Genomic DNA, 14,559 nt, shown 5'->3' on the forward strand with positions numbered 1-14,559 from the left:
TATTTAATTAAAATATATATTTCATATTCATTATCATGACAAATACAGAAAATCTTTGACTTTATCTTTCAAATTAAAACTTTACGGACTGTAAGAAACAGGAAACAAACATCAGTGTCTCTTCTCAAAGTTAGCTGGCTCTTTTCTGCAACCTGCTCATTTAATTTCATGATTCCAGTGGTGCAGCTGGACACATACTATGTACGTTCAAGGCTACATTACAGCCCCTGTAAACACAACATGCTCCCTGTCCCACATAAGTGAATACAACAGTTTAAATATGGTGCTATGAGAAGTTGATGTGTCTTCTAAAATAGAATCCATGTCTCTGGATCAGACTGTTACCATGTTCACTATATGTACAAGTTCACAATTTTATTTGTTCCTTAAATGAAATGTATCTGGGAAATTAACATATTTTAAATGTACATTTAATTTTTTATTCTGTTATATTTCAATGTTTTACATTAAAAAAACGTTTAGTTGATATCCTGAACAGTAGTTAACAGTCTACTATTTAAATGAGACATAAAAAGACGGTTAAATCACAGTCGACCTGGTAATCATCCACAAATTAATAAAGATTTTAAAAATAACTTCTGTTTATGGGAAACTACAAAACAAATGAGAATCGATCTTACAGCCACGAGGCTGATCTGAAAATAAGAACAGCAAGGTAGAAGTAAAGTGTCAGGTAAAACAGACACGCTGCACATTTTTGGAGGTTCCTCACTCACACAGCAAAGCATCCTTCTGTATTGGAGAAAACTGTCGTAGCTACAAAGAGATTTAAGTTCTCGTTTATCCCACGAGTCATAAACCTGCTCAGCTGTAACAGATAATCTCCTCATCACATTTCCTGGTCATTCAATCGGGTGCAACTTTCATCATTCATTTTCATTCAAGTTAAATACATTTGTCATTTGAACCATGAAGTCAAGTCAATCAAGACACGATAACAAGTGGATTAATGGATCATCAATGTTAGAGTTATTAATTGATGAAGAGCATTTCAAATCTTAATTTTGAAATAATTGCATTTCTTCATTTTTTATTCAATATGTGTCTATGTTATCTATTTATTTGCAACCACATGAGGTCAGGTTCACTTCTGTCTTATGTCTTTTCATGAAAATCTAATTAAGTGTGCAGACAGCAATTTGTATGAAGTCCAGCAGAACAGGGCCTTTGGTCTGGTGTACAAGGTTTAAATTCTCTGTGCACTGCTCTGTGGCTAATGTCTGAACAAAGTGTGGTTCAGGAATACAAAGCTGAAAAACTACAGTGTGTGTGTGTGTGCGTGGGTGAGTCCGTGTATGTCCCACATTCCCTGGAGTGTGTGGTCCCTGGGTCTTTGGGTGCTAAGCAGCGAGTCCAGCAGGACTCCTGACATCTGGGCATCAACTCACGGCCTAAAAACCTGTAAAGCCCCTGGGCTCCATTTAAAATAAACACTTGCATAACCATCAGACATGCACACGTGCGTGTGTGGGGGGGTATTGTATATGGTATATTGTGGGGGAGTATATTGTTCATTAAAAGTAACATCAAACTAATTGTATTTTTGTAAGTATGAACATTGGAAGTGTTTTATGTGCACAAGTGGATACGAATGTTGCTGCTGTAGTTATACAAAGTCTATATTTAACACATTGTAATGATGAAGAGGAGTGACAGCACAGAGAGCCATGGAAATGACTCACAATGATGGGACTGCAATGTAATATAACTATATGAGATGTCCTGAAGCTACTTTGACTGTGACTGTACACGCAAGGTTCTAAAATAAATATGATTCTTACGGAATCAATGTATACTGATGCATATATAATCAGACAGAAATGTTTTAGGCAAACCCAGTGATTATGGCACATCATACTTCTATGCAACTATGCAAGAATCAGGCTGATGAGGGTTGATTGTCAGTATGCAGTTCACCCTGATGTGCAAGTGGGCCGAGTGAAAGCTAGAGAGAGGGCCAGTGGTTATGCCTGCTGACAACTGCACGCCCATCAAAGAGCGCAGAGAGTTTTACCTTCCTGCCCAGGACAGTAAAAACTTTACGGATGTTTTGACAGATCACCAAAGTGATGGTATTTCACCGGGTGCTGCTAATGACCAGTCTGATTATGACAGATGGATAAATGTGTTTGTGTGAGAGAGAGAGTGGGGGCAAAGAGCGCTGCACACAGCTCAACAATAAAGCAACTGTACTAGGTTAAATATTTTTTTATGATATATAAAGTACTAAAAATGGTTTGAAATGAAACTGTGGCAGGACAAAATTAGAATGGCAGGCCACCACACTCTGTATTCATGGAAATCACTGCAGAGACAAACATACCACACTTTAAACAATACTGCAAAATCGGTAGTTGACAAATAGTATCCCCCTTTCAATTGATTTAAATATATAATTATGTGTATAGATTATAATTCCAACATCTTAAAATTGTTTATTTTATTTGAATATTTCAAATAAATGCAAAGTTATTACACTTCTACCCAATTAACAGTGACCAAAAAGTCATTTCAGAAGCTGTAATAAGAAAATGTTTTTTGTATTTTTATTTAATAAATGAAATGATGCGACTTTCTGTGTCACTCACTAACACACACACACACACATACACGCACACACACATCATAACACGTGGACAGTGAGTGAACCAACAGGGTAAATTAAGCTTGAAGAACATGCGGTCTTGTGCACTTTATCCAACCCACTCTCCATCCCTTTTCTGTATCTCTCCATCCACACAATCATTCTGCCACCAGACCCTTAATGCTGCTAATTATTCACTTGTGTAGCATGCTGCGTGAGAGGAAGCTCATAAGCCTTTTTGTGTAGGTTGGCACAGATATGCCACAGACAGATACATTTGTATCACTGTTAATAACCAATACATATAACAATAATCCAACTCCTTTAATGTGGCACTGCTATGTAAACACTTTGGTTTGGTTTAGGCACAAAAACAACTTGGTGAGATTTGATGCCAGATCCCAGTTAGGGATCAAAATGTGTATGTCATCAAGGTTAGAGGACCGTGGTGTGGTTAAGGTCACAGAACGATGTTGGTTACGGTTAAAAGAAACCTCACAGACCATCTTTTTAATCAAGAAGCGAGCAGCAACCTCCTACCCCTCTCTCTTTTGGACCCATCATAATTATACAGCCACCAAAGAGCTTTGTCACTTTGATGTAAACATGTTATTCTGACACTGCTGGTATGGTCTCACATGACTGAGGCAAGACTCATGCATTAATACCATTTTGCCCATTTCGTCAGATTTTTTAAAACACTTTAAAAACCAAAGTTTTGAAACTCTTTAGTTATGGTTAGGATTAGATAACTACATTGAAAATCTAAATTTTTATTCAGATGTGTTCGTCCATCTCCTGCATGAAAGTCACATTTCCAATACGCCCATTCACCACCTATTTAGGTCACTGCAGCACTGGTACTTAACTTTGGCCTTGAATACAAATTAGGAAGTGACCATGGGAAACTTCATTCAACATCCCATATATATGCATTAAGTATGGTGGCCACTAGAGCACACTAAGGAAATACATACGCATATTCTATTTGCCAATATGATTTGACAAATTGTTGAAGATGTGTTGTGTGTATTTAATAACTTTGTGTGAGGGATGTGTTGTTTTTTAACCATTAACTCAAACAATCTTTTGAAGAAATCCATCTCAGTCTCAAATATCAACCACTGCCTGTCCCTTCTACCTCTTAGCTTACCTCACACACACACAAACTCAAACACACACACACACACACCATCAATGCTTCTCTGTGCCTGATTGCTGAGAGGTCTTGACCTTACACACTCCACACTCACATCCCTCCTTACAAACACACACATATATCCATAAACATGCAAACAGACTAAAAGACAGACATACATTCAAACAAAATGGCAGCTGTGTGTGTGTGTGTGTGTGTGTGTGTGTGTGTGTATGAAAACACTGCCCTGAAGGCTGACAAGTTGCTAGGTCAACAACCAGTCACACGCTGCCTTCAACTGATCACTGATTTATAGAATGATACGTTAAAAATAATCAATAATTAGTGACCTTAATAGAAAACACATTATTAGCACAGTTGTGTAACCCAATATCGATATGGACACATGATCAGACAATAACAATACAAAGTCACTCAGTCATTCAAGTCTAGGATATTGTTTAATTCCTCAGCTCTCACTTCAAAACATCCATCAAGAAACCTCTGAGTCTACAGGCGCAGTCTGTGTGCATCTCCCTCTCCATCTTTCATTGCAACGCACACATACAAACACAAAAATGCGAAGAAGAAGTCACGCCCACACACGCTCACGTGCTTGATGGAGTAGTGTGTTGCTTAGTGTGACTCTCATTTCCCTTCTGCTCTAAACCTTTAATCCCTGACAGAGAGAAATGACGCAACCTGACATTCTGTTCTCAGAATCCACACACACACACACACACACACACACACACACACACACACACACACACACACACACACACACACACACACACACACACACACACACACACACACACACACACACACACACACACACACACACACACGAAGAGAAACACAAACACATGCAACCCAAAAACCACACATCATGCATGAATGCAACAGCAACACATGCGCATGTACAGACTGTGTTGAAGTCATAGATACACACTCAAACAGGCATAGGGAACAAGTACAAAAACACAAACTCAGATATGTACAAACACACACACACACACACACACACACACACACACTTACATGGCACAGTTTTGGCAGATGTATCATCCTCTAGGGAATGTAATAGTTGGCTTTCACCAAATCTCACTGATAAACAACACACTTGTATGAACATACTCACACACACTTACAACACACAAAGACAACACATACAGAAAATGTGCTCTCCTGTGCTGATGTTTGGATGAACCCTCCCACCTAATAGCATTCAGGTCTTATGATTGCTGTTATACAACCAACTCAAATATCTTTCTGAATCACATTGAAGAGAAACGAATTTATATTTTGTGTTGACACACACACACACACACACACACACACACACACACACACACACACACACACACACACACACACACACACACACACACACACACACACACACACACACACACACACACACACACACACACACACACACACACACACACACAATCTGGTGAGGTCTGGATATTCTGCTTTGTTCTTTGCCTTGATGTCATGACAATATCGAAACTCCCCTGCTGCAGAGTCTGCCTATGGTTTTAATCATAAAATTATGTGGCTTGTTACCATGGTTTTAACTCCGATATCCAACCCTGCATTAGCCAAAAGATGATTTACCCTCTGATCTCTGACTCATGCTGTTCATGTGAAGACTCACCCACATGCAGTTAAAATGGAGTCCTATGATGAGGACAGAATTCAAACTCAACCAGTCAGGTAAACTGGGACAGCACACAGGATGACTTCATCTTATGATACTCAGAGGACATTTCAGAATATGAAGAAATTATATTTTGTAAGTGTTCATCTTTACATTGTATTTGTCCACTTTTTACACTGTCAGTACTATCTATGAGATTGTCTCATGCACTGTAGTACTAACAGGACACTATTAACCATCACACCTACTCCTTTCACGTCATGCCAGGTTTCTATATACTGAAGGTGTTCAGACAGAGCTGGGCAACGAATCAATATCTTTGTTCCATGTGAGAAAAAATTATCATATTAACCATTGTGATGCAAAGATCTAAAAAAATATCTGTGACAGTGTGAAATCTAAAATACCTCTGAATAGATCTTTTTTTAAATGACACTGTACTGTGTTTCCGTAAAAGACTGCAGGAATAATCAATACTTTGGATATGCATTTGGTTTTAAGTAATGTGATTATATTTACTTTGGCAGATAAAGTGTCATAATTATACTTGATGAAGCATTAGTGGTCATCAAGACTAGAAAAGTGCTCTATAAATACACAGGCACCAGACTATATACTGAATAGAATATCTTTTTATCTATTTTGTCACCATAAATCCTAAATACTGACATACAAATATATAGAATCTGTTAAGAAAAGGTCCCTATTGTGTTAAATATATTATATTATATTATATATTATATTTTGACATATCAAATTAGATCTAATACAGCATTATTGTTTATGCATGATGCCACCAAACTAACTCCACATGTCAGGATGCCCAGATTATCTGTAGAAGTTTATGTGATTTTTCCAGTAATTTATTACTATTTAAAATAAACTTCAGTCACATTTCTATATCATGAGACAATATTGTCTCAATCACTTGTCATAGGCTTAACTGAGCATATCCACTTTAACGTACATACAGTACATACTTTTAAGCCGTTCACTCTGACACACACAGAGACTGCACCTCTGACTCCATATGCTCATACAGCAGATTCATATAGGACTCTTATGAGATTATGAGCTGATCAGCAGTGTATGTTAGACAGCGAGCGGCCAAAGGGGCTGTCATAAGTCTGCTAAATCACTAACCAGCTTAATGGGATATTAATCATTCTCCACTCTGCACTGAAGAAGGGGGGTAAAGAGAGATGGTGGGTTAAAACATATCAACATGAGCCGACAGTGATGTAAAAACATGTTAAGAACAAATTACATCTCGTTTTTTTTTGTTGGACACATTTCAGATAGAATCTGCCATTGAAAGTAAGATGATAAAGACTTTCTAATATTTAAATAATTATTCACTTATCGATTTTTTAAGGTTCTTGAATGGAGTTGTCCTTGGATGTTAATGCTGACTCAGCTAAACTGCAGGGAAACATAATCCTGCATTGCAACATTAGGGCCAATTATAATTTATTATTTAGTTTTAAAAGAGTATGTTGCATATCCTAAAAAAAACAATCACGGGTAAATTGAAAGAAGATTAACCGGTTAAATCCAGGTTGAATTCTGATAATATAACAAATATATGCAGAACATATATTTGGTTATTTTACTGTTAACTGTGGGAATATCAAATCTAGGGTAAAATATATTTAATTTAATTTGTGAATTGTTTTTATTAAAATTGATTAGAAAATGTATTTAATTGTAAGCTTTGTCATATTGTCAGACCATTATAATACACAGACAGACAGATAGACAGATAGACAGATAGACAGATAGATAGATAGATAGATAGATAGATAGATAGATAGATAGATAGATAGATAGACAGATAGATAGATAGATAGACAGATAGATAGATAGATAGGTCACTGTACTAAATAGATTGCAGGTAGATAGAGTAGAAATCATGTCAGTCACATGACAGTGTTCATTAAAATCGCCTCTCTATCAGTTGACCCTCCCACTTGTAAGCTCCCGCCCTACATCTCTCCATCCATCCTCCCATCCTCCCATCCATCCATCCATCTCTCTTTCCCCCTCTCTCTCTCTGTAACCTCCACTCATTTACTGTCGACTAATCCACTGCCCTGCTTAATCCCTCAACCTGCTCTCTCTCCCTCTGTCTCTCACTCCCTCTCTCTTTCCCAAACAGATACACACGCACACTTACACACATTTTCTCAGGTCTACCACACTCACACACATACTGTAATATATAGAATATAACACATACTTGAATATACAACACTTATCTCACAGACTCACCATGGGCAGTGACATGTCTTTATTATTAAATATTCTATAAGAAGGCTTTTTAAATGAAGATAGAGAACTGGTGCTCAGTAAAACATTTTTATAAACTGGTGTTAAATATATTTAATGTTATTTCCACACCATGCATTTTTACACTGTTTTTGTGATATGTATTTAAAGTGTGTGCATATGAATATAATGACATTTATGTTCGTGAACACCTACAAATCTATTGTGTTAATACAAGTGTTCCTCAGAAACGCTGGCAAATTTTAAAAAAAACTGTATTACAGTGTTTACACGGTTCACTTGACAGAGACACAAAAATCTGCATTAACATGCACACACACACATGCATGCACACACACACACATGCATGCACACACACACACACACACACACACACACACACACACACACACACACACACACACACACACACACACACACACACACACTACATTGTGCAGTGAGTGATGAACATAGACTTGACTGTATGAATAATTCCCATCTGTTAAAGGAACATTTAATATTTCTGCATCCATCTCTCATTCACTCAACACACACACACACACACACACACACACACACACACACACACACACACACACACACACACACACACACACACACACACACACACACACACACACACACAATTCCCTTTAATGCTAAGAAGGCCCAATTCTAGCCTCAGAGAAAAAAAGCAAATGTTGGAACTGCATGATTAAATCAACACTACCAAAATGTACTGCTCTTTTGTCAATTGCATGTGAGGTGAATTGTTATTTGGTCAAATCAAGTGAATTGAATTCAAGTTTCCCTTGTAAATATTTGTGATTTTTACTGAGTTAATTGTCATCACTATTATTCAAACTTTAATGTTTTATAATATTTTGCTATATAAAAAGTGTTATAGTCTGAAAAATCCTAAACAGTTTGCTTTGATGTAAATTTCAACATATCACTTGAATGTTTTATGTAATCAGATCTTAATTAAATGAATGAATTGAATTCACTATATCGTATTGTGTGGTAATGATTATTATTTTGTCTATAATTTCCTGCTGTACTATATTGTAATTATGGAGGCACCAGAAAAATGGTGTGTAGGTGTGTATGTGTGCATATGTGCGTGTGCGTGCGTGTGCGTGCGTGTGTGTGTACTGGTGTTTACGTGGGTCAACAAAACAATGAAACCCGACACATCCATCCAAATATTGCCAGGAAAGCCCTGTGACGCAACTCACACATCCAGCCAGTCACACTCTTGCAAAGGTGTTGTCTGGCTTTTGTGTGTAATCTGGTTGATGACAAATAGCGGCACGAGCAGCAGCAGCGCAGTTCGTGTGTGAGAAGCTCTTTCAACCTTTGCTGCACAACAAAGCCGGCAACATCAGGAGAACCACATACAGAGCAAATGAATGTGCAAATTAACTCAATCGCTGACCTGTGTGTGGTAGAAAGCCGTTCTAGACAGAAGTTCTGCACAAATTTCAATATGGATATGGCTAAAACTGAGACAATGTGTTTGTTGATAATTTGGGAAAAACAACTATTTAAGATGCTTTTCCTTCAGACCGCTAACCAAACCCTTGAAATTCCTCTCACACGCTGATTCCAACCATCACACAACACATCCTGCTGTCATGTGGATTTTACAACAAAGGGGATATATAATCACAGTGTGGTTTGGATAATGATAACATCACCAAGCCATGTTTCTGTATTTTCCAGTGCCACTCACCAGTTCTTGGTTGGTAGAATTGGAGTCGTCTCCAGGGAAGGGGATGTAGATGGCTAAGGCCACACAGTTGGCAAAAATAGACAGCAGTATAAAGATATCAAATGGTCTGGAAACACACTGTTAAGGAACATGGTTATCTCAGAGAAACTGCAAAATGCTAAGTATCAGGATTTTATGAAGTTTTTGAGCAGCTTTGTACATTTATTGATTTATTTGATTCGGTTGATGATCGAAGATCCTTTTTGAACTGTGTTAATTGTATAATTTTTTGGGGTTAATTGGTTTATTATTGTGTGATAATAGATAAACATCAAATGTTTCCTATACGCTATAATGTATTTCCCTGTTTCACAAATCCTTGTTTAGTAATATCTTTTGTCATTTCTCAAACACCACTAACCTCTTTTACCACCTTCTTAAGAACCATGTCAAACAGCACTGAGAGAATCTATAGATGAGAGCCACTAAAGATCTCTCAGGTGGTCGAAATATACTCCAGACTAAGACATTACAACAGAAAGAATTTCCAGAGAGAATTTCAACCCCTATTATCACAAATATTGATTTAAGTGAGTTCACAAGAAATTCACCTACATGTCACATTGTTTCCTGTGTTGCTGTAAATAAACTGATGCTGTCATGGATCTGTCATAATCACCTCAGGGTTCACATACAGACACAAAGAAAATTGGAAAGGCGATGATTATTTGCATGTTTTGCTTTTAACTGAACTTGTAATTTTTTTGTCAAAAATAACAGCTAAAATATGACATTTCAAATGGTTTTTAATTGTATTTGTTTTCTGAAAATCCTTTTGTGACATTTCTTCTGTGTCCACTGTATTAATTCATCTGTTAATTCATCTGTCGATCTCATTAAATCATTTATTGATCAACCCAATCCAACATCTAATTTAAGCTTTTACAAAACTGCCTTCTATAGTTCAGGTATAGCACTTGCACTTTACACAGCACGTCCATTCTATCAAAGAAGTTATGGTTCATTATTTCACTGACTGATAAAGTTATACGTTATTTCCATTACTATGAAATAAAACTGTCTGTATACAAACACAATCCATTCAGACACCCAAACATCTACCTCACATCCATTTAACCAGATAAAGGATACTTCCACTCCACCAGGCTGATGCAGGCCCGGCGGATCGGGTTGTTGAGGGTGAGGCAGAACAGAGCTCTGGGTGGCCTGCTGTTGGTAGATCCTCCTTGTTTTTTGCTTTTGGCGTACTGCTGCCTCTTCCTCTGCGCCAGTGAGCCTACAGGAGCTGGTCCAGTGGTGAAAACTGAGGGCCGTGAGTCTGTGTCAGGCTTTGCAGTATCGCCCTGTGCTTGGCGAGCCGCGCTAATGGCGGCGTGCCAAGCGAGGACTGGGCTGACACTGGTGCCAGTGCCATCGACAACCTGATTGCCACTGTTAACCCCAAGGAGGCCATACGAGGTGCCGACTGGCTTGCCGGTGCTGGCCGGAGCCTGCAGTTGCTCTTGTGGATGGAGCTGGTGCAGGCGGGTGTTGCTTTCTGACCAGAGGGCCGAGGCATCAGTGGAGGGAGTGGTTGTTTTGTTGCTGGGATACTGTGCCCCTGGAGGGAGAGGGGAGGAAATAGAGACAAGATTTTGAGGCTGTAAGAGAGAGTATAAACAAAACAGGTGAGAATAGTCACATGGCAGCCATTCTGCTTTCTGTTTTTCATTTCTGTGCGTAGATAAGTGCCAGAATTTCAACATAAAGAGCTTTGATAGGGGGTTTGCATGTACTTATTTAATAGACATTTAACAAACATTCCTGCTTCAATAGTAAACATAATGATGTAATGAGTTCCCCACATGAGCAGTTACTGTTGATTTTAACTAAAGAGCAATTTTAAAATAAAGAATTGTCAAAGAATTTCAGATGAAGCAGAAGAAAAAGGGTTTGAAGGGAGTCTGGAAGAGAGAGAGAGAGAGAGAGAGAGAGAGAGAGAGAGAGAGAGAGAGAGAGAGAGACAGCCTGTGTGGATGAGAGAGACAGTTTCATTGAAATCAATGCAAAGCTCCAGTGAAAAAGACAGTGTCCTTGACACAGTCACTTTGGTTCACAGCAGCTCTACAGCAGAGTCTGATCAGGGTGTCACTGCCACAGCTAACCAACACTACATGTCATGAAGCAGCTCCCACACAGTGATGAACAAATAAAAAAAAAAACACAATTCATCAGAGATATATTGTAAGAGATCAAGTGAAAAAGTCAGCCTGATAAAAAAAAAACACAAATCCAAAATGACACGCCTAATGATAATAATAATAATAACGCTAATAATAATAATACATTTAAAGATGACCACCACAGTCTGTGTGCTGTCTCTGAGATGAGGTTATAGGAGTGAGCCGCCCTGCTGGGTGTCGCACATCTGTCACACGACGCTTCATAACAAGTGTTCACGACTTTAGTTTGACCCGTGGCGTCGTTTTAAACGGATCAGCGTCTGTTTGGACTAATTCTTCACAGTGACAACTGAGGCTATAACACACACAAAAAAAACAACTAACGGGATTCACTTGAAAAGTTCGTTTAGCGTCTCATTGTCCAGGACGCATGACGCAAAGCAGCCTCCACAGTTTGTCACATGGCCCAAAAACCATCACTTGATCATAACAACAAAATAAATACTGTCAACCATTTTTATTTTTAGAGAAGTATAGTCGCAACTCGCTTCCCAGTGGATTTGATAAGTGATGTCAATGCATCCATGGAGCAGCGCTCACAATGTCAATACTTAATGTAATCACTGGAATAAGTTGGAAAAAGGACTCAGCAGACTATGGACAGTTACAGATAACAGAATCGAATAGAATAAAATAGGCCGACATCAGGGAATACAGCACACAGGCGCTCTCGCCCCCTCGCGCAGCGCTCCAACTCTGCTCCTGCGCTCCACGCACGGTTTTTACCTCCACACTGTTCATCTGCTTCTTGCATCCTCGCGTCCACATTGAAACAATCCGCTTTAAACCCAACTCGTCGCTGGAGACACCATCCGGAGGTGCGGTCGACGCGCGAGCCCGAGCCGAGCCTTCAGCCTGAATCATGAGATGTTTCCCGAGCGCAGCGGACCCTGAGAGGAGCGCCAAACATTTTCGCCACATCCGGGTGCCTGTCCGCAGACACACGGCGGATCCGAGGAGGACAGCAGCAGCCAGTCCACTGCTGTCTGTCAATGAGTCCTCTCACTGTGTCACTGCGTCCGGGGATGGACTCATACAGGTTGGAGCGACTGTGGCTGCTGGAGTCACTCACGCACGCAGCTATCCTTATTAGGACTATGCATTGACTTCCATTCACTGTGGACGGCCGAACCAAAACCTTATCCCGAAGCTTAACCATTACTACTTGCCTAACCCTTACCTTAACTTAACCTAATCTAACCTTAAAAAATGTGTTCATGTTCAAAATGAATGATTTACTTCTTGTTTTTTGTCCCCATAACATGAGTGATACCAGGACCACACAAACACACACACACAAACACACGCACACACACACACACACACTTTAGTAAGGACAATCATTGCCATGATGCACTCACTAGCCTCTTACCTTAATTTACCCTTAATAACAATTAAATGCCTAACCCTAACCTGAGCCTAATTCTCAACCTAAAACCAAGTCTTAATCCTCAAACAGTCAATTTAAAAGTAGGTCAGAAAGTGAAGAACTGCCTAAATGTCCTCACTTTCCCAAAATGCCCTCACTCCGTAAAGGCATAGGCTCAAAATGGTCCTCTGTAAATATATCTGTAAAAGTACACATACACACATGATCTGGAAATGCACCTGCCTTTCAGGAAACTTTCAACATCAGCTCAAACATCAAAATGACTTTTGGCTCAAATGCTTAAAGAAAAATGCGTAAGAATGGTGATTTGTGCTTTTAAACACATTCAAAAAATGAAAAACTTCAATGGTATGCTATATAGCTTGAGCGCTGCCGAAACAAGAAAACCACATATGGCTACTGACAAACAGCTGGTGAAGCCAACAAGGAGTCATCTGTTGGTAATTAGGTGTAATTGCTTAAATTGTATTAATGATGCTTGCATTAAGAAGGATGTGACTGTGACACAAACCCACAGAGAGACGCACACACAAATTAAAGTCTCCCAAAGCTCCCAAAGCTTGGCCCCAAAATATAGGCTTGAATTTAAGAGACTAATACTTTAAAAACAACATTTAAAACAACCGCCTGTTCGGGCCAGCAGCATGCAGGCTATTGCATCTGTTTTCTACCATGTTTTAGTTCTGTGTCAGACTTAAATCATGACAAAACCCATAATGCTAAACAAAAAACTATTTCAATCACGGCTGCTTGGACTTTATCCTAACAGGGAGGTTTCTGGATCTTAGGAAAACAGCATGTCTCATCCGATACCTCCAGTTAAGCCACTAAAGAGTGTCTGTCCTCCAGCTCTTTGGACTTACCCCTCAGGGGTCTTCCCCTTATAATGAACGGCATTCTGTCACCTGGCTCTTCTCTGGGGCCTCATAGCGCCGTTTTCTGCCCTCACTCCGCAGCGATTCGGGAGGAAATGAGTTCCCGGGAGCTGTGCTGGAAGGTTACCAGTGATAGGATTACCTGCGCCTGTATAAAGGATAACAGTTTCACGGCAGCGCGTAATCCTCGGGATTATAATCCCAATGTTCCCTCTGCAGTGGCAGGTAAAGCGGGCAGCTGCAGCTCAACTGGACCAAATAATAAACAATCAGAGAATTGTGCGCTATGTCTCTTTCCCAGAAGTTTACATATGATGGATTTAAAGATATGTAGATCAGTAGACTGCAATATTAAATTATAGGATACAATATTGGGGATAATCCAGTAGGCTGAATTGTTCTTTAGCCCTTGTCAGTATCATTGTGGTTATGCTGCGTACTAGTAAAAATACAGAATTTAACATAGTTCTGCAGAAATCTTGTGAATTCACTTAATGTGTGAACAGCCCTTCACTTGGGGTCTGTCATGCATGTAGGTTCTCAGATTAAAAACCACGTGTCAGATTGGACCCAAAAATAAGATGCGGCACAGCACTGTGGGATTATGTAACATGATGATTCTGTGGAGGATTCTCTGCACATACATTGTCCTTA

At 39.3% G+C, this 14,559-nt stretch overlaps 1 protein-coding gene across 5 annotated transcripts in view; it reads right to left on the reverse strand.

The window, feature by feature from the left end:
• cacna1db (calcium channel, voltage-dependent, L type, alpha 1D subunit, b) overlaps positions 1-13,979 on the reverse strand; it is a 69,705-nt gene extending 55,726 nt beyond the window's left edge. For 4 of the 5 annotated variants that reach the window (XM_034591358.1, XM_034591357.1, XM_034591355.1 and 1 more), the window contains exons 1-3: positions 13,894-13,979; positions 10,550-11,018; positions 9,419-9,524 (exon numbers count right to left, since the gene is read on the reverse strand). In XM_034591358.1, coding sequence (XP_034447249.1) covers positions 9,419-9,524; positions 10,550-11,018; positions 13,894-13,927 — 609 coding nt within the window. In that variant the 5' untranslated portion in view covers positions 13,928-13,979. Of the gene's footprint in view, positions 1-9,418; positions 9,525-10,549; positions 11,019-12,366; positions 12,697-13,893 lie in introns of those variants that run through there. The other variant, XM_034591353.1, reaches the window with a different exon arrangement.
• Between the last annotated feature and the right edge of the window lie 580 nt (positions 13,980-14,559).

Source organism: Hippoglossus hippoglossus, chromosome 7 (genome assembly GCF_009819705.1).
Source record: "Hippoglossus hippoglossus isolate fHipHip1 chromosome 7, fHipHip1.pri, whole genome shotgun sequence".
NCBI classification, from domain to species: domain Eukaryota; kingdom Metazoa; phylum Chordata; class Actinopteri; order Pleuronectiformes; family Pleuronectidae; genus Hippoglossus; species Hippoglossus hippoglossus.